The sequence below is a fragment of the Balearica regulorum genome, chromosome 5 (assembly GCF_011004875.1).
Source record: "Balearica regulorum gibbericeps isolate bBalReg1 chromosome 5, bBalReg1.pri, whole genome shotgun sequence".
NCBI lineage: Eukaryota > Metazoa > Chordata > Aves > Gruiformes > Gruidae > Balearica > Balearica regulorum.
Genome location: NC_046188.1, coordinates 35,607,999 through 35,629,925, shown reverse-complemented (window position 1 = coordinate 35,629,925; position 21,927 = coordinate 35,607,999). Strand labels below are relative to the sequence as shown.

The 21,927-nt window shown below is 34.4% G+C and overlaps 1 protein-coding gene across 1 annotated transcript in view; it reads right to left on the bottom strand.

Moving 5' to 3' along the window:
- RYR3 (ryanodine receptor 3) overlaps positions 1 to 21,927 on the bottom strand; it is a 247,414-nt gene that overhangs the window by 57,143 nt on the left and 168,344 nt on the right. The window contains exons 53-66 of the mRNA XM_075754124.1: positions 21,438 to 21,527; positions 19,877 to 20,026; positions 18,157 to 18,219; positions 17,642 to 17,717; positions 17,349 to 17,472; positions 12,555 to 12,670; positions 12,197 to 12,264; positions 11,239 to 11,360; positions 8,947 to 8,996; positions 8,225 to 8,285; positions 6,955 to 7,193; positions 5,911 to 5,992; positions 1,206 to 1,336; positions 461 to 781 (exon numbers count right to left, since the gene is read on the bottom strand). Of these exons, the coding sequence (XP_075610239.1) occupies positions 461 to 781; positions 1,206 to 1,336; positions 5,911 to 5,992; positions 6,955 to 7,193; positions 8,225 to 8,285; positions 8,947 to 8,996; positions 11,239 to 11,360; positions 12,197 to 12,264; positions 12,555 to 12,670; positions 17,349 to 17,472; positions 17,642 to 17,717; positions 18,157 to 18,219; positions 19,877 to 20,026; positions 21,438 to 21,527 (1,693 nt within the window). The remainder of the gene's footprint in view (positions 1 to 460; positions 782 to 1,205; positions 1,337 to 5,910; positions 5,993 to 6,954; positions 7,194 to 8,224; positions 8,286 to 8,946; positions 8,997 to 11,238; positions 11,361 to 12,196; positions 12,265 to 12,554; positions 12,671 to 17,348; positions 17,473 to 17,641; positions 17,718 to 18,156; positions 18,220 to 19,876; positions 20,027 to 21,437; positions 21,528 to 21,927) is intronic.

Sequence of the window (21,927 nt, the reverse complement as noted above, 5' to 3'; positions counted from 1 at the left end):
AGCCAGGGTCAACCCTCCACATATACTCTTACACTGTTTAAGATGAATGATAAAATTTGGATACAGTAAATTTCTTTAGCTAGCTAACTACTAAATGTTACAGGACGTTTTGAGAAATCTTTCTGCTCATTTAATAGCTGGCACAGCTACTCAGGCAAAGCAACTAATTCTGAACTTGGGTTACTCCTGGGATTATTTCACCATATACAGAGAAGGTAAGATTTTCAAAAATCCATTATATTGTATAGAAAGATCTCTGCTTACAGTGGTGCATGTATAAAAATAATAACAACAAAACCAAGAAAATATTTTTCTTAATATTACTTATCTACTCTATCTTTCTTTCTTGCTGTTTTTAATTCCAATTTATTATTATTATATCACTGGGTAACACGGTAAAATGTAGCAAAGTAATTAAATATTATTAGGTACAATTGCTTTTTAAAAATATTTACAGTACCTGCAATTCTTTTCATCCAAGATGCTTCATCTATTCCCAGGTTGTTGTTAATGATTTTCAGAATGTTTCCGAGAAGGATGCTCAGATGCTCAGATGTTATCATTGTACAGCAAGGGCCAGCACTTTGAGGAACACTCTCAGACCCTCTTTCCCACCAGTAGGATAAATAGTTGCATAGCATGGGTAAGATAACCTCAATTACATGAGGCATTTCAGTATACCTTGCTCCAGACTCTGCCAAATCATTAATTTCCTTTATTAGTCCATCCAAATGAGGGATCTCTGGACACATCTCTTCTACTGTATCAGGCATACCTAAAACTGCAGGTAAGTGTAGAAAAGCAAAATATTAATTAACAAAATAAAAGAGAACACCTACATTCATCTACATTTAAACCCTAAATAAAAATAACATTGCCATGTTATTTTTTTTTTTTTTTTTTGCAAGAATGCAAACATAATGTTCAGAAAAATATCCAGATATACTAAGAGAAACGGAACATGGAACAATGTTGACACCGTTTCAACTAAGCAGAGCAAGGCTGAAATGACAAGTAATGAAAGGGCAATATTAGGAGTTCTCTCCTGAGGCATACAGGCATACATTTGGTGGGTTTTTTTTTTTTGTTTTTTTTTTTGTTTGGGTTTTTTTTTTTAATTATTATTACAGTATCTTTCTAGTACTATTATTTGAAGAGGACCAAACACCTTTTTTTTTTTTTTTGGTGTGAGGAACAGTACTTACTCGCTCTTTCTCTTGCACTTTTTGTGTTGAAGACAGACAATGGGTTGTAATGGTTGAGAGAAGGTTCAAGAAATGCAACTGGAATGGCTGCTGCAAGAGATGCTAAGCATTCACCAAGTGCAGGACGCTGCCTGTATATAAGAGACACTAAAAGTTACTTGAGAAGAAAAGCCTTTCACTAGGCTTTGAAAGTCTAGCATGCATTATAAAGTAGCATTACCATTTATTGCTGATTTATTGCAAATGCACATAATCAATAGGAATTTGTTTTGGCAGTCATACTCTTTGTCAAGATTTCACTTCTTTTCTGTATATATATATATATACACATATATTTATTTTACTTCACACGTTATACCATTTACACATTCAAATGATAAGAAACACTACTACTACTTATTGAAGACTGATTTCATGACTTCACGGCATTCTGTGGGGTGTGCTCTGAAAGGGGCAATTCTGCAGTCCCCCTGCCCCCAACCTTTCCATGTTCCTATTTGTCTGTTCTGTGCTAGCACTAAAACTCAGATAGCATCTTAATAAGCTGGATGAAGGAACTGGTCCAGCTAAAAGTAATCCTCACCATAAAACCAAAACTAACAAAACTATCCAAGCCAAACCAACAGCAACAAAACATGTTCATCATCTGGCTGCATGAACGTTATCTACCGGAAAAAAAGAAAGGTGTGGAAACGTACAGATGAAGGTGCAAGAGATGCTGAGACAGTCTTTTTCAGCATAAAACCAGACTCACATTGGCTTAAAACTAAAGTACATTTTGAAGATCTGAAGCACTATTTATACAAGATACCTCACAGATTTTGTTACGCTTGACATACAGATTGGATAAAGATAGCACACACCTTTCATCCTTTGAAGCTCCATGGGTTTTTCCAAACATATTAGCAGAGCTCTTTAAGTAGAGATGCTTTGAGAGACAATGGCATAAAATAATTTTATAAGCCTATGTTTATATATATGTACCAAATGGAACAAATCACTGTATTGTTCAACTTTTTAAGATTTCTTTATGTCAAAAAACCCCTTCCTCATTGTATGACCTAAAGTCAAAGATTGTGACCCATCTACTACATCATCTTCAAGAGCCTATGTCAATTTTTATTTCACAAGCATGCTGGAATGTGTAGAGATATGCAACTATATACCCTCCAAATTCATTTGTTGTAGGAGAAATGGAAGAAATTGGCAAAAGCAATGACCTTACAGAATTCAAAAACATAATAAAAAAGGATTTTTGTTCACTTGGATATTTCATGTACCATGATTCACGTATTACTCTATTTCAAGGGTGAATGCTCATTCGGTCTCTGTACAGAATTACTACAGTTTACCATTGTTTTACTGCCATCAAAGAAATGGAAAATGCAGAAATCAATCACCACAAGATTAAAAAGAAACTATGTGCTCCTATATATCTATGTCATTTCCCTTACATTCTGACCATCTATATAGTGTACATTTTGCAACAGAGTACAAGATGCATTAGCGTCACAGATAGCAATCACAGAACATTTCATTAAAAAACCAAATTTTTGATAATGTTAGAATTCCTGCTATGTTTTAGAACACAGCAATGTTCTCTTCCAATTTAAATTGTAATGAAGGATGTAATATTAACATATAAGAGATTTCATAAATTTTCCAGAAACGGAAACTTTATTACATCTTTGTCCTCTGTTAGATCAAGAAGGAAAACCTTGGTGTGTGCATATATATATGTACACAAATATATATTAAAAAGTAATTTGAAAAGACTAACATCAAATGCACTGAGACTATTTAATCACATGCATGACAATGTCATGATGCACATCCATCTTTTTGTATGAAAGGAGGATACCAAGAAAACAAAAGAAGATGAACAATTATACAGCAAGGCTAAGAAAATTACTCTAAGTACACAGATATTTTCTGTCATATGGAAGTCCTAAATATGAGAAACCAAGAGAATGCCTATGACTTCGCAGGATGGATATTAGAAAAGATAAAAAGAATTTCAGAGCAGATGTTAGTCACTGACATAAAAAGCAAATAATGTAAAATAAATCACTCGGGGAACTCAGTGATTCAACAAAATGAATGGAGTAAAAGGTACTTAAAGAAAAGTCAAAATAACCCTTTAGACAAAATATGTTAAGATGACAGCTAACTGGAAACATTTGCTCCAAAGAATGAGGAAGAACTGTCAGAAGCTAACGTGCAAGTCTTGGAGGAAGTGGAAAATACTTGAAACATAATCAAATCAATCTAGACTTTGAAAAACCAAAGCAAGAGAAAAGACCACCAGCTGATGGTAGTCATGAAGACGCACTTCCTGTTATACCATTGTTATAACAGACTTTCTTGCATCTTTGGCAGTCTTCATTTTCAGAAGCCTCAAATAGGTCAAATCAAAGCATTAAACTGAACAATCTGGATATGTATGTATGTCTGGACACAGCAGTTAATTTTGTCATATTTAACTATATACATTAAAAAAAAGTGCTATAATTTCTTAACTTATGTAGATGTTTGTATTTCTTACTATTGATATGGATAGTTCATCATTTGTGCTAAAAATCCTTTGGAAAGGTTTCTATAAACTAACCAGGAAAAGACCAAGACACCATTAAGGAACATAGAACTTTTGGGTACTGGCTACGAAAAAGGAGTTTTCAACCCCAAATTTAGGACCTAAATTTCTGATGCAGTGAACAAAAAGAAATGGGTACCTGGGTATAGAATTCACCGTCAGAATGCCTATAGAAATAATGCTACACTTGCCAGTAGAGCATTAAGGCTCCAAGTAGTCAAGGACTACTGAATTCTGCATCCAGTCCTCAACATCTACAAGCCACAGACACAGTTAGAGAAGAAAGGTGCGCAGAGAAATCAGAAACATCTCCAACATCCTAAACAAGCTAAACACTCTTCGTACAAAGGATACAACCCTTGGCAATGAAAGTTTGTCACAACAAGGCAGCAGCAGCAATCCAAATTAGTATTAGGCATGAGCCCCAGCACCCAGTAGCCTTGTAGGATCAGCTGAACTATTTCAACCACGAAATGTGATAGTCCCCTGTGAAAAGGGAACTATGACTCATCCTGCAATCGAAGGTAAACTACTTAATGCCCCTGACAAAATTCACTAGAAGAAAAACTGCACTTTGATCCTAATTCTGAGCATTGTTTAACTTGAATAACTGTTCACGTCAGCTCAATCATTCACTTCTAAGTTTTGCTGAAATATTGAGCAGTGTGTTTGAAATCCTACTTCCCACCTAGACACTGATGTCTGCCTACAGCCTTAATTTAAGAGCCCGAGTGAGTCTAGTGAAAACCAAACTAAATGAAATTCACAGTTGGAAACCTCTCACACAGCCCTAGGGGACTAATTCATTTCCTGAGATATATCTGATCTGATCACTCTCCCCTTCTAAAACGACAGCCATAGTAGGAAAAGGTGATGCTGCTAACATCAACGTTTAATGTAACTGTCCAGTGCTTATAGCTCTTGCCAATCAAGGGGAAGCCTGTACTGTGAGCTCTTCTCATTGAAAGGCAACTCACTCATAATCACCTTTTATTTCCTGTGAGAAGACCCTAACTGCTGGTTAAAGTAGGGGTAAAGCACTTCCATTTTGCCTATCAGATCTGTGTAAAGAGTATTTAAGATTTTCAAGCCCAGAAGGAGAAGAAAGTATAGTTTTGTAATTTAGTGATGGACATATAAATGACTGACTGTGGACATTGTGAGAATGAGCTTGTGCACACACGTACATGCATGCAGAGAGGGAGGGAAGAGACAGTCTGTCCCCTAGACTGCTCTTGCATTTTTCATGGAAGAATTACTGACTGAACTCTGGAAGGAAGTGGAGACCAGCATTCCTCATACTCGGCAAAGCCTCTCTTAACCAGACTACAGAATTATATTTCCACCGGTTTAGTCTCTATATCTCAGGCCCTGTGAATCTTAAACTTTTGATTATAAGAAAGACCATGCAAAGTGCCTAACTTAAAGCTTTCAGAAGCATAAGGAAGCGTTATGATTACCTTGGTTCCTGTCTTGTGATAGACAGATCAACAATTAGGGTTCTCATTTCTGAAGTCACAGATATGGATTTGAGCCTTTTTTAATGGAAGAGGATCTAAAGTCCAGAGCTTGGAACATATCATAGCAACTAGATGATTAAAGGAATTGTAGACCATATTCTTTTTAAAATGCAAGTATCTGGTAAAGTGGTTTCCTTTGTACAGTTAAAGGCTGTCAGAATGCTCTACATATGCTCAGGATTTTATGTGCAGGACAACTATTTTGAGAACTCTGTATAGACTTAAGTGTGAGAGAGACAGCCTACTTAGTACTCAGCCTGCTTACCACAGTAACGAGTCTGGTAACATGCAGTAGCCGAACTTTGGGAACCTTAATGTCAACTCATTGAAAAATTTAGCTTTCCCTATGGGAAAAATAAACTCCCTGCAGATACACTGCTAGGATAAGTTGTTTGATTTTGTTTAGTTTTACGTTGGTTTTTTTTGTGTGGAATTGAACTCTTAAGATTTCGGCAACTACATTCCAGCTAATGTCTATTTTAAACATGCTTACACTGTTTCAGATTCACCTTTCATTCAAACTGCTTTATTACCTAAAACCCACACTCCTAAAGAAGAGAAAATTTTACATGCTGAGTTTTTCACTCAATACCTTTCAACATAGATGTTCTTCCCAGTCCCAAGAGAATAGAGGCTACAAAGAATTCTGTAACATGAAACTTGTACATCACCCACTAGAGGAAAATAAGAAGTAGATTATCAATATTTATTCAACTAAAGACTACTTCCCAAATATTAAGCAACTGTTTTATGCAGTCTGATAAATGTTGTCTAAAACTTTTAGCATATGTATCACTGAATATTCTAGGCTGTCAATACTCCACACACGTGTTATTTATCATTAGTTTCTTGATATCTGGTCTTTCATCTATATTCATTCCAAAACCTAACAGATCATCAGACATTCCAAGAGGCCAGGAGATAGTTGTTAATAAGGTATTGCAGGTTATCACACTTGCAGAGTACAATTTTAAGCTAAACCACATAAGTCTGTGTGTCTAACCTCTAGGAACATGATCTAAAGGCTCCTCATCCTTTTTTTTTTTTTTTTTTTTTTTTTTTTTTTTTTTTTTTTTTTAAAGTCTTTTAATAGCTATCAATCTTTTAGTTATCTTCTGCTTTGGAACTGTGATCACCCAAATATATACAAAATTTTGGAAAGCATATTGCTGAATCTCAAGGAGGCATTTCAGTAATTTTAAACTAAATGATGCTAAAAGTAAGGAAAATTGTAATTAAAAGAACTAAAGTGGTTTTCAAGTGTAGGAGAAAAACCACAAGGAATTAATAATGAGTTGTCTCCTTTAATCTAATGAGGTAAAAATATGTAACAAAAATAAGCATAATTTAATTTTCTGTAGGAAACTAGTCTCATCCACACAGTTGGCAAGAGAGCACTTAAGAGGAAATTTTAATTTCTCTCTCTCAATATTTGGAGCAATATTGTACATAATTAACTTAAACTTACTGAATATTATTTTTAAACATGCAATATAAATAAGGTACTATGCAGCTTATTTCAGATTTAATGCTGGAAATGTGTATGTTACTGAAAACAGAATTTCATCCTTTGAATCATTACTAAAAAGCATTTGTATTATTATAACACAATAAACTTAAAAAATAAAAGACTTACAAAGTAAATCAATTCCAAACTGATATTGTGAAATATGTTCAAAAATTGATGTCAAGATCGGTAACAATGCTACCGTAGTATAATTGATATTCTGTGAAACACCCTTGATTTGAGTTCGTGAATGGGTAAACTTTCCAAGTTTAAGATTTTCTGAAGTTTTTTCCAGATCTTCAGCTGCATTTTCAAAAAAGGCACGCAATCCAGCTTTAACAAGCTCAGATCCTGATTTCATAACAGTTCTGAAAAATTATAAGGGAAAAATATTAATTTTGCATTGATTTTCAATAGTTGTGTGTATATATATATGCTTCTTAGTTACATTCTATCAGTCTGAACATACACACATGTATCAGTGAACTTTACATTATGAACTGAAAAGGACAATTACATCTACGTAGCAACGTAAGCAACAGTTAGCTTGGAATATTTCATACAAAATAATAACAACAAAGAACTTGCTTCCTTAGTCTTGTCTTTCCAGTTTTTGTGATCTGCTTTCAAATAATATAATGTCTTCTCAGCAAACGTCACAGGTGGTGAGAAAACTCCTCCATACAATATGCTCAAGAAAAATAACTCCTAATCCCTAAGTTTTCATGGAAGCCACAGTAACCCAGTATGCAAGTCAGGATACATGTTTACCTATCTTCAAGCACCCTAAATTTAGAAAACACAACTGCAATACCAGCATCACAGTCTCATTCCTTAATTTTTTTGCAGCCCTTAATAAAGATTTCCAGTGTTGTTATTCACAATGAGTCATTGTTGGGCTGCTGTATAACATAACCAGGCCAGAAACTAGCTGAAATTAGAAAAACTATCCCGGCCTGTGTTTTAATCTACATCATAAGCATTTCAATGGTAAACAGTAAAAGTTAACAAATGTAACTATGCCCATGTATTAATACATTCTGCATACTTCTAATGCCAAATTTTCCAGTATGCACTAAACTGTCTCAGTACCTACAGGTATCAATACTTGCAGTTCCAAAGTTGGTGTCATGTATATCTCCCAATAAAGTCTTCAAATGCCCTTGGAAAGGGTGACAGAAGTTTTCAATGTTTTAATGACAGGCATCGAACAGTAAAATGTAGATGAAACTCTTTAGATGAAGTCTGCTAATATGGAGGTCAATATCTGAATTATTGATACTGCTAATATTATTAATTACAAATAAGGAATAAAAAACCCAGAAGCAATCCGGCTGCTCCTGAAAAAACTCTGCAACACCTATGTAATTTGTAGCTGGAACAAATGTTGCAAACTTACCGTGTGTCAAGAGACTGAGCTAAGATGTGCAGGCAGTTTACCATTGTAGCAGAATCACTACCTGGTTAGAAAGAGATACTATGAGAGCATAATAGTATAGAAATTTAAGACAATCTAATGATCCAAAATGTCATTACTGGAGATGCACAGGTTAAACACAACATGGCATAATTCTCTCAGCTTAGGTCACTGGAGGGAGAATTGGGTCTGTTTCTAGAACTAACTTTCAATTTCTTAAGTACATTTCCATACAAGAACTAAAAAGAATAACTGTGGCTCGTTTTCACCACCTGACCCTGCAACATTCTCAACTTTGTGACTTGTAGTACCTACTTTCCTTTCATCATTTTGAAAGAAGTATGTTACTTTTCCTTGCATCCCCCTATTGAGAAATTAATCTATTGGATTCAACAGTTGACAGAAATCAAAACAATTAGTGTAAGATTACTTTTGAAAAGCTAAAAGTAACCACAAAGGCATGAGATCTTTTAAAGGAGTCTGAAAATCCCAGAAGCTGCTACTTCTTCCTGCTCCAAGACTTTAAGTATTCTACTGTTACCTTCAGAGCGATGGTTCAATCCACTCAATTGTACTGGAAGCTTATGAATAATTTTATAGAATTTTGCCTATAACTTGTGAAAAGCTTCAAGTGAGATGATAGAAGCAATGGTTATATATTCTTTATGTTTTTAACTTTACCAATATCTTTCTTAACAACTTACCAAAAAGTGAGATCCTATGTCTAACAAGAGCAGCTAGTTTGCAGAACAGGCTTAAAGTAGAAAAGAACAGAAAGAGCAAGAAGAGACAAGAGAAGACAAAGATTAAAGATTTATTTAGAATACGAGGTAAAGAGAGGTAGGAATATAAAAGAGAAAGCACAACATAGTTCCTGGAAAGTGTATTTTGAATCATACATGATGATAACAGTCAGTCAAATAACTGCATTAAGCAGAATAACTTTGAAGCTTCTGAATTCTCTCATTTTCTAAGCTTCATTACTTCAGAGATGACTTGAAAGTGAAACTTTCTTTTCATTACAGTGATTTCCAACAATTGCATATTATATGGTTGAGTCATTCCTTATGGCTATAATTTCTGAGATTTTTTTTTTCTTTGTAAGAACAAGAAAAACTGAGTAACACATCAGTGTTTTACTTGGCATTCTGCCAAAAACGAACATTACAAATCTTCATACTATTTAAAACAATTTGTGAAGATATCGTTTGTAAATAAATAAATCCGTGCTTAGCCACTGCTGATGAAAAGATGAATCCTGAAATATATACAAACTAAAAGAACTTCTGGCAACTATGTCAGAAACTTGCATATCTAATCTATTAAAATAATAAGATAATTAAAAGAAAGGAAAAATCATCAACTCTCTAAAGATTAAAGGGGCTACTTTAACTTCTAAAACCAAAGACAGCTAGGCAGACTTGTTTACCGTCTATGCTATACTTTACAAACAGAATTAGGACATAACAAAATGACCAAATATACATTAGGAATTGGTATGGGCTCTTACTAACAACGAATTGTCATGTTATCTTCACAATAGTAGGAAAATACTATGCTTCCTATAAGAGAGAACAACTGATAGTCACTTGTCTCAATGAAGAATGGATAAAGATATTTCTGAATTTATAATAGCAGATATACAGGCTAGACATCTAACTTCCTTCATGTGCCTCTGTAAAGGCATTGTGTACAACCCTAATGAGCATCTTTCTATCTTTATTAAGCTGACCTGACTGACTTTAGGGAAGTAATAGGAGTATTCAGAGAGAAAGCATGAAACTGAAATGAAATTAAATGAAACTTCCATCCTCTTGAACCTGAGCTGACTTCCCCAGCTACTGGAGCTCTCTCTTGCACATTTGTATGTAATAGATCTGAAAGCTCAGTAAAACAGAATCTTAGGGACTTATCACTGACTCTTACGGGCAACTGCTATATGAGGACTGCAACCCACCTAGAAGATGGGGGAAAAAAAAGGTAATAATAATTTAGAGAAATGCAAAAATACATTGCAAGATAAACTGAAGAATGGAATCTAGGAAGTTCAGTGCTAGGGCTTGTCTTACGTAACGACAATTAAATAACCTTTACTTTCAAATTTTATATCTACTCTTCTGTTGGAAAAAGTAGTCAACTCTGGTCAACATAGTGAAGGAAAGCAAAAGAAATTTGAGAAACTGACAGTTAAAATAAGAACGTATGAAAGTAGAATATGGCTTGAAAAATTACGATACAAAATTTCCCAAAGAAATAACTGGCAGCACACCTTTATGGGGGAGGAAAAAAATTGGCAACAAAAATATTAGATGACAGTCATAGCTAAAAACAAATTAAATATTATTTTTAAAAAGTTAATGCAGAAAAATTAATATTTTTTGTAAAGGCAACACATTATAAATTAAAAGGCAACTGGCTCTTTTTAATTGAGTATTCTAGAATAACTTTGAGTCAAATGACTGATTCCAACTAAATCTGAAACAGTACAGATGTCTAAAAATTATGAAATTCTAGAAATTTTTGTGTGGGGGCAGCAGTAATTTTGTAGAGAAGGGAAAATCCATAATTATCCTTAAAAAGCTGCATCACGATATTTTCACATTTTTTGATATCTGAAAATTTAAATGTGAGACCATTTAAACGACCCAATAGTGGGATAAACTTCAACCAGAAACTGCCATCAACAATGAAACACATCAGAAACTAAGTGTTATTACTCCCATTGCTCACAGAATCATTTATTAATGTTTTTGATATTATTGTCCACAATTATATATTGTAATATATATAATTAGTATATATACTTAATTCTTTAATTATATGTTAAAGAATACTAAAATGAGGAATTCTATTCACTCACTGCCATTCTGATGCAGAATAAACTATCCACTTTCTATCTAAGGAAACTGAGCTTTTGAACTATCTTTGTCTTTAATCTAAGAGACCTTTAATTATCTATATAGAACCCTCCTGGTATTTCTTAATTTTCTACTTACCTTGCTACCATTTCCTTTTCCTTATTTGATGCATATCCACTGCTACTGAGTGTTTTTGTTGGAGAAGACAGGAAGTAGAGGCAGTGATTTGTAAAGTACTGATCAACTAATGGTAAAAGAACCTAAGAAATACAGATACAAAATGTATTTTTCACAGAGCACAATGGTACATATAGCAACAATGCTCTGATTGGTTAAAGTTCATTCAAAGAATTTTAGAAGTTCTATAACAGTTGCATTTTCTCATTTCCGACACAAATTTATATAAATGAAAACCTTAAGTCTTACAATTTTACTTAAAAGTTACGTAAATAATAAATAGAGTTACACAGATGTATCTATTTTGGATGTAATATAGCAGGCTTACTCTTCTCACATTGAACAGTGATAAATATCACTCAACTAAGAGGACCCTTCCTCTTCGCTATTTACATAACTATCCAGTACAGATATAAAGGGAGAGGGATTTTTTTTTTAAGATCCTAAATTAAACCCTAAATGTTCCTTACTTCAAATCTGATTATTGACAACATTTTTCTTATAAGGCACACAAATGTGTATGACTATACTATGCATAAGAATACTTCTTCCTGTTAATTACATGATAATATGCACTTAATAATGTACCAAGGCAAAAATTTTCAGAAATAATTTATATATGTTCAGCAAGAGTAATTAATTTCATTTAATAAATAAGCTGCCTTTTAATTTCTATGTTCCTTCTCATGTAGAAGCAGATATATTGAAATATTTTGAAATATTTGAATCCAGCAAATATATTGAAATTGTTTTAAAGATATTTTGAAATATTTGTTAACAAGATTTAATAGATTACTTACCATTTAAAAAATGGGAAAGATATAGTTCTATCACCTGAAAAGCAGTCTAGCATTACAAATTTCCATGTTCTGTATAATAGAATATATATATAAATTACTAGTAATATTAAATCACTTACTTTAGCAAAGAATTTTATTTCTTGTTCATGTGGAGATTTTTCAGTTTTTCCACTGGTTACAATGGCTTCTGCAAGGATACAATCAAGGCAGACACGAATAAGAAGTTGCCTAATAATAAATAACACAATAGCTCTTTGATATAGCCTTGCAAACTTAGTTTTGCTGAAATAAAAATAAAACAGCAGAAACAATTTAGCTAGTTACAGATGCCCAAGAATTCACTCTGCAAATTAAAATACACAATTTAAGTTTCTTAAATGCAATAAAAATGGTGGTTGCTACAAATTTAAACATATCAATCCAAATATTTAAATCTCAACAATTTTAATTATTTTAAAAATAAAACCTGCAGCTTACCCAAATGCGCAATAAACTCTTGAGCAGAATCAACATATTTTAAAATTTTCTTCAGAAACTTGAAGGCAAACCTCTTTTCCATGGATGAAGCATCCAACTCCATGTCATTCAGACCCCTGTTTTAGAAAGCATTAAGATAAATAGCATTGATGATGACAGTAGTACAAATGATGACAGTACTATGAAGCATTCCATTCTTTATTATCTTTTAATTACAGTAAATTTTCAGAAGAAGGAGAAAATTACCTTCCATAGCAACTCATAGTTATCAACTACATAGCAAGAAACCATAGAATCATAGAATGGTTTGGGTTGGAAGGGACCTCAAAGATCTTCTAGTTCCAACCCCCCTGCCATGGGCAGGGACACCCTCCACCAGACCAGGTTGCCCAAAGCCCCATCCAACCTGGTCTTGAACACTTCCAGGGAGGGGGCATCCACAACCTCTCTGGGCAACCTGTTCCACTGTCTCACCAGTCTCACAGTAAAGAATTTCTTCCTAATATCTAACTTGAACCTACCCTCTTTAAGTTTAAAGACATTACCCCTTGTACTATCACTACATGCCCTTGTAAACAGTCCCCCTACAGCTTTCTTGTAGGCCCTGTCAGGTAGTGGAAATGCTAAAATCAGTTCAGGTTCCTCTAAGAGGTGTAATAACTGCATTAGAGTATTCAAAATAATACATGTATTTTAGGATAAGAATTTTAGAGAACTATCTTGTTGCACAAATGAAGCCATGGTACATTTAAATCTAACAAAGCAACACACTGGCCACTCAATTTCTACTGCTGGCAAAGTGCCAAATGGTTACAAAGTCAACAATTACAGCTTTACAAAAATCAGCCTAAGTCCTACACTTAATTTCACTCTTCACTATTAAACTCCATTTTTGCTCTTGAATTTTGTGAAAGACTGCAGTCAACATGACATAAGCTACTAAATGAAAACCTAAATGCAAGTAATAAACTACTATGCTATTTAAAGTATAGGAAAAGTTTCATCAGTATGCAATATGTTCTAAAGAGGTATCTATTATTTATTATTTGAGATAAATTCGTGACCTAAATCATGACTGGTGCATGCAAGATATTAAAGTGGAATAAAAACATGTGATTTGTTGTGCCTAGATTTAAAATATTAGATTTTATTTTAGCTACAAATGAAACATACCTCCCTGAAATTCTAAAATTCTTTAGGATCACAGAAAAATTTAAGGTGGAAGGAACCTCTGAAAGTCATCTGATCCAAGTCTCATCTCAAAGAAAAGCTAAAACCCAAGTTAGATCGGGTTGCTCAGAATCTTGTCCAACAATGTACTGAATATCTTCAAGGATCAAAATCTCATAATGTCTCTGAGATCCTACTATAATGTTTGAACACCCTCACTGTGAAATAAATGAGGGTGAAACATTTTCATTTATCTAACTGGAATTTCTGTTGTAACAACTTGTTACTTTTGAGGAGACAGTGTCTCTATAACCTGGCATTAAGTAGTTGAAGACAGTACTAAAGTCCCATTGCAATCTTTTGTTTTAGTATTGAAAAAATCTAGCCTCTCCTGCATGCCAATTCCCCGAAGCATCTTGGTGGCCCTCCACTTGATTAACACTTTTACCAATGTCTTCCCTAGCACTGGACAATATACTCCTGAAACAATCTCACGGTCACAAAATGGAAGGGGAAAAAAATCACCTCCATCAACCTGCAGACTACACTTACTGATAGAGTCTAGTATGCAGTCAGCCTTCATCATCATGAGGACACAACCCTGATTCATGTTCAACTTGCAAAATCAAAGTGCTTTTCTGCATTGTTGCTGTAAGGCTCAATTTCCCTATTCCTGGGGTTATTCCACTTTGGACTTTGCATTTACCTTTGCTCAACCTCACGAGAATTCTGTCAGGCCATTTCTCCAGCCCATCAAAGATCTTTTGAAAGGCATCCAAACTCTCCAATTTGTTGCTAAGAGTTCATTCCACAAAATTGCTAAGGATGCATTGTGTTTTGTCATCTGTGACGTGAACAGGGATTTTTTTCTTTTTTCTTTCTGAAGTCACATAACTCTATACATTTTTAATTTATTCTGTTTTCAAACATGCTTGTTTATACAAGTAATTAATTCTTCTTCATTTCCTTGAGGTTTTTTTGTTCATTTTTTTAGTTTGCAAGTTCTTCATAGTCTCTTTATTTCAACATTAAGAGGACTAAACTATACTTGAGATTTTCAGTTGATAGATGGTGGCCTACACCCAGGACATCTAACTGGCTTGCCAAGTGAGGAAGTAACTGAATAACATTAAGGGAAAACCCTGGTAACTCATAATGGCTACTTCATTTGCTTCTGTACGCACTCTTCAAATAGACAGGAAGACTCACCCTTTATCAATTAGAGAAAATGACCTGGCTAAAGGAGATGCAGAGACTACAGAGTTGAACAGTGTGTCAGAAGTAGGGAAGAAGTGAGGAACTGGTAGTTTGCGGCACTGAGGCAAAAGCAAGAAAGGAACAAGAAAGCAGGAAAGTTGCTGGACTCACTGTTGTGGTATGGAGGAAATGATCATTTGTCCTGAGATTTCTTAGCACTGGTGTAGGAGTAAACTAGGGAGAATAAATGGAAGATTGGACTAACAGTTGAAAAACAGCTATGAAGTGAATCCAAGGAAAAAAGTAATTCTGTGGGAGAAGGCTGATGCAGTAGAAATTTTATCAACAAAACCATCTAATACTAAAGTGTGTGTTATTGACCATGTCAGAACCTGGGTAAGAGGAGAGGAACAGTTATAGTCAGGGAACCAAGGAATACATTCCAATCATGTTTTACACATAAAAGGACTCTAACTGCCCATCTTACAGTTTCATTTGGGAAAAACAAACAAAAAAACCCCCAACAAAACCAAATGCTATCTGAAGAGTCCTAGTTTATATGCTTTTATGACTTCCTATTAATTGATATATCACATGCGTAATCAAACAACTTGGTATGTATTAACAGCTATGTATGGTTGACAGGCATCTCCTGCTGCCTCACTCTCACAGACGATAATGCAACTAAGTAATTATCTGCATTTTCAGTGAGATCACTGTAAATATTCTCTTTTTTGTCTTTATATTAAGTCATGGTTGCATGTATTTTGCTATATATTGAAAGACGTTGATAGTTCTGTAAAATAACAAAAGTGAAATCAAAAGAAATTGTAGAGCTTTAAAGATGCTTAACAAAATACCATCTTGGTTCTTACGTATATTTGAGTAAGGCCTGAGAGATTTATCTGTATGTCATAAACACCCAAAAGTACTTAAAAAAAACATTCTCAACAAAGAAAGAGGAGCAAAAATCAAAACAGAGGCAGATGGTATATGTAAAGTCCACACACTGTGCCGCCTATACGTTTCCAATTATAAAGAATTTCCATGTTTTAATGATTAGCCCAATGTTTTTAAGAACGACATTCTAGAAATGTGATAATTGCAATCAGTATTTCAAAAGATTTTATATATACTTAAAATATGCACACATTCATCTGAAGAAAACACTAAGAGGATAAACTTGATTCACCCTGATATAGACAATTTTTGCAAACTCTTTGTCCATACCCCATAAAGAGTTTGAACAGATATTTTCAAGTTGACTTGGCCCATTAGTTAACACTGTAAACATTGTCTTCCTAACCTGAACAGATGCAGCTGAAAAGAGATATTAAAATTACTATTTGAGCAATTCCATTGGTGCTTCAAAGGACCATTCATTTGCAGGAACTAAACCTGCTTTTCTTATTTAATAGCTCTAAAGTTATCATGGAGGATATAAAAAACGTTTGGTGGCATACCTACTTTTGGGTTCAGGCTGAGAGCCTACATATGTGGCAGGAGGGAATTTTTCTCTGCAGTAGTGCAGAAATGTCTATTTAGAGCTGGCTTCTAATATCTTAAGAAATGTTATTAATTGTTGAAGCCTACAAAGTTACCTTTTGCAGATCCTAATAATCAATTTGTATAAATTTCCGAGTGTATACTTTCACTAGAGACACAGACTTGAAAAGCAGAAACAAATGAAAACAAGTAAGATCTGACTCCATGCATGTACAGAAAAAATTGTTCATTAATACAGTTTAGTTTACAAAAATGCTTAATGCCAGCAAAACTGCAGTTTCCTATGTGCTCTGATGTTTCACATTCAATAAAAGATGATAGTTACAGTATAGTAACTCGCAATTCCATCATATAAAGCCAAAAATACAGTCTAATAAGTTATTTTAATTTCATTGACAGTCTAAGTCCCCACAGGTCAGCTTCCTTCCAGACACAGCAATTCAAGTTAGCGTACAACTAATGGAGTCTGCACTTCTGCTTGAGCAGAAGGATGAAATGCCCACAAAATAGCCACTTTGGTTTATTTCTTCACAGAACTCAAAACAACATTTTTCTTAAAAACTGGATTGAAGAGCACTTTTACGTTGATGCATTTCAGTATCAGACCTCAGATTTCTTTTTGCATGATCCTTACTGACACTGCTGGCTGCTAATCTAGAAGTTTTGAGTCATCTGCTTGTTTAATTACACTGCTGTTGCATTTTGTATTTACTATGATAACATACTTATTAAAAATGTTACATGTCTACACTATTTCAGAAGGGTCTTTCTGAACATAAAAATAACAAGGACTTTGATTTACAGAAGATACGCCAAATGGTAATTATGTTGATAACTAACAGACTGCAGTGAGATAAGGACAATCATCATTGTTTGTGCACTGAATGTAAGCACGTACCTAAAAAACCCCATGTAACTTACCGAGATATGATTATACCAGTAACCTGAAGGAATTTGAACAGCTCCTGTGCCTTTTCACGGTCCCGTGACTTCTCCTTGGCTGTCAGTGTGTCATAAGGTACCAATAAAGGATGACTACCTCCACCTTTAGTAAGTTGAAAGAACTGTAAGTTTTTCTACCATAAGATTTATTTTGCTTCAAGTACAAAAAGGAATAATTAAATTTTGATTGTCTTACACTGAATTCTTTCAGACTGTTTCTTCTCCCTCATTTTCCTTGTCTTTTTTGTGTGGTTCACAGGATTCTGGCTTACCTTTGCTTTCCAACTCCGTTTTCTTCTTTTTGGCCCATATATTATGGTAGTTTTCTGCCATTACCTCAACCATGCTCTACATTACCATCAGAAAAAAACCAAGATGCAAAATTAAAAGGTGACAATTAAAAATTCTGTAATTCTACAGAATTTTACAGTCTTTAGTAAAGTCTACACTCTTGTGGTAAAGACACATCACAGTTAAGTGTCATTTCCACATTCAGCTGTTTTTTGAAGTCAGGCACAGGGTACATATATATCACATGCTGATTACAGCCCCTTCCCTAGCTTCATGATAACTTCTTCCAGGAACTCAGGAAGTACCAATGGGATAACTAGTAGAAAGCTCTCCTTTAAATATGTAAATAGTATGGCATGCACCTTTATACAACAGCATAGCACAACCACAGTCACAAATACACTCATAAAAGCTGACAAAAATTCAACTCATTAATAGTAAAAACCAAATCTATTTATTCTTTTCAGCACAACATATGCAAAACACAAATACAAACCTGAAGCTCCCTAGAAAGCACCACGTTAGAGAGATCAAGTGGCGCCGGGCTATACCCATTTCCCTGTGGGAAAAAAAGAATTATTTTCAGATAAAGGTATTTCAGATTAAAAAAACCAAATATTCAAATACAACATCTCTGTTGTTGTTCTGATTGGAGTAACACCATTTAAATTTTTAAACTTTCTTGTAGAAACTGTGTCCACCTTTTATTTTGCAATGTGCTGAAGATGCACAAGATGATTAACAGAATACATCTGCTGATGTGGAAATAAGGAGGTTGCTGCAGATATTCAGATGTCCCTATTTGCAGCAGATGGCAAGCTGCTAAGGACTATGCTTTTCAGCCTGAGAGAGGAGACCAATCATGAGGCATACAAGATATGCCTTCAAAACGTGACAGAACAGTGTCGCAACATTCTGAATGAACCATATGCTAAAGATAAGACATCAAAAGAAAAAGTTAAAACAGGTTATTGTCTCATGGAATAGAGAAAGAACAGATGAAGAAAAAGAAGAGGTGTAATATATTTACGCAGTCTTTAAATGTTTAAATTGTGAAAGCTCCAGTGCAACAAACCTATTAGCCACATCTTAAATGTGAATGGTCACATATAAATCAGAGATTTCAATCATGTACTGAAGTTAAACGTGCTGAAATACTCTACTCCATCATGTCTTTATCATGCATCTTCTTGGGCAAGAAGTTCCCAACTGCAGAACAGGTTCAACTGGCTGGAAGCAGAGATACCAGCAGAGACAGAAGGACTCCCTGTACGGGACTGAAGTTTGCTGAAGAGACAAAAAATGCCGCAGTATTGTCTTGTTACAGAGTGCTCAGGGGCCACTTTTGGTGAGCAAAACTGGTGCTGGGGAATGAACCCAACACAGGTGTAAGGTCCCTGACGTTGATGCTCACAGGATCAGCGCCGGTGCAAGCTTATATAAGGAATCAACTCATGACACATCTTTGCACACTTGTTGCAGAACTGCTTATGGCAGTAGGACTCTGCCAAATGCATTGTTCATAAAATCTCACTATATTTAAGTACAAATGTGTGTTTAATTCACCTCAAGGGGTACAATAAAAATTCCCTAATACTCATCATAGTTTTAAACAGCTTTCCCCCCTCCAAGACACGAACATATTGAGCTATAGTCTCAACGTGCTATTCCAAAAAAATACAAATGAAAAAAATGGTCTAAATCACATCAAAATGCTAGGTACTATATAATTACTTGCAAATTTTGCTTGTAGATTTAACATAAAGTATTAAATGTGCAATCTTATTTGTCAGTCATAATTATAATCTTGACAAAAGCCCATTTCAGGCTCTTCTGTTTGGCCAAAAAAGAAAATTACTAGATTTACTTATTAATAATAAGTAAATAATTAATAGATTTACTTAAAATAAAAGGCTTTCAATATTCTGCCATGTAATCTTTGAATGACTGTAGGAAAACTCTCTTCAGGTCTTCTGAGAAAATGAATAGATATTGTCTCTGACAGCCTTATCATCTTAAAAGTTCTCTTTTTGCAATGCCCTCTTTAGTCTAATGCACAGTGTTTATTATAGTGACATGACTTCCAATCTCAGAACTCTAACGTTAAAATATTCTCTTCATTAAAAAGAATATAAACCTAACATAATTTTGTATAATTTCTTAGGAAATTAACAAAGAAGCCTTTTGCTTTCTAAATTTAAGCAATTCCACCTTACCTGGCTAGACTGAGATATGCTGCGGAGCTTTTCATTTTCACGCTGATGTATTAGTGCTTCTCCTCCTTCCTTGGTCCTTTCTAGGCTCCACCCCATGGCCAACATGGTTTTCAGTGATTCTCTGGCAGGCCAACGATAAATTTCCTTCTCCTTTGAGGAAAAGAATGTAAAATTTCTCTGTATTTAGCAAGTAGCAAAAACTCAATTAAGATATTCTGTCCCTCTTTATAAATTGTCACATGCCACAAAAGTACACAAAATTTGTGTATTATATCTGAAGACATGATATAATTCTTTTTATATGAGAAAGAAGCTTTAAAATACTTGCAAATTTTTTGGTTTTATTCTTAGTGGAATTTATTGCTGGCATATGTGTAACAAACTAGTTCAAGTGAGCTCTGGAGCAATAATGTAGTTAGTATCTGGAAACTTACTCATGCATTCCTCCAGCCCAAGACAATAAAAATTGATGGCACTACATGTGCTATGAAATCAGTTAGGCAAGTACGTCCATTTGAAGGTATTAGCATGAGACCTGTTTGTAGTCTTCCTATATTTATATCCATTCGCATATGCAGAACATTACTGATCTATACACCTCTTCATATAAATACAGACATTGACAAAAAAGTAGGGAACAGCCTGTATTCCAACACTCCTTTGAAAAATAAAGGTATTATAGAAAATCTGAAAAGTTGTGGCAAAGAATATTCTGATTATGTCATGTTAAGATGTCTCAAATCGATCTAATATAAGTATTTCGGTTCTTGCCATAAATAAGAATGTTTATGACAGTTACTTAACATGACAGTTAAGTCATGTTTATTGAAAGACCTGATTTTTAGCTTCAAAACCTTCTAATCTGAGACAATTTAGAAAATTCTCTTTGAACTGCTTTAATAACAACTCAATCAACAATTCTTCAGCTCCTCTCCAAAGATTTCGAAGCAATTTATAAACCTTGTGAAATTAAACCTTTTGAATCCCTCTTCATTTTTGTCATCTCCATTTTCTGAACAGGAAAAGTGTGGTAAAGAGGGACAAATGTAATTGACTTGAGTCACCCAATGAATCATTGCAAAAATATGTGTCAGAATTCAAATTCAGTGCACTGTTCTGACAACTAGAAAGAAATTAAAATGAAAAATGCATTCAAAATAGTTTAAATGTTTTTCCCCATTTTCAACTGAAGCATCTCCTACACTTTTTTTACATTTTTCTACCATCATTCTTGAAGACAAAATTGCCTTCAGATATGTTAAATTACACTTTCATCTAAAACCCAGGAGCTGCTGCTAGTCATTCCTCATCCAGAAAGGCCTGAAAACCCTGTGCTACTGATACTTCGAATACGAATTGGCCCAGGCCTATGAAGACTGCCTAATGGAAGCAAATTATACAAGACTCTATGTAAGATTAACGAAACTACCACTTCACCATGTAGATGTTGCTATTCTTAATTGTAAGAATTCTAGTTTGTCTGTTTTCCTTTTATAGCATGTATATGAAATGGATTTTTATAAGTACTTTGTATTAATGCAGCTGAAATTTCCTCTATTACCTTTTCAGTTAAAGTTTTGAAAGGCCTTATTAATGGGTGAGTCTTCATATTTTCATCCAGTGAAACACCGTACTTCCATCCACTATTAGTCTGAAAAAAATAAATATACCAAGTAACTATACCAAAATAAGATGAGAACAATAAGATAGACGAGCAACGGCAGATTGGTCAGTTTAGTCTGTCATATTGACCTTCTAGTCTACTCCAATAGCTACTTAGTGCCACAGAAATTTATGTTAAAAGAGCATGCATCCATCTGTGGATACACTGGAACAAAACATGGCCTAGAGATTAGATGCCATCTATGAGTAGTAGGTGTCATGCAGCCAGTTCCCAGCCTAATATACATTGGCCTCTTTCAAATTTCATGCATTAAGACACACTGGTTAAGTTAAAAAAAAAAAGTGTCTCTATTCTCTAGGAGGCTGAAGTCAGCAACATGAAGAAAATGTAACGTTAACAGATAAAGCACTAAAGAACATATCTTTAA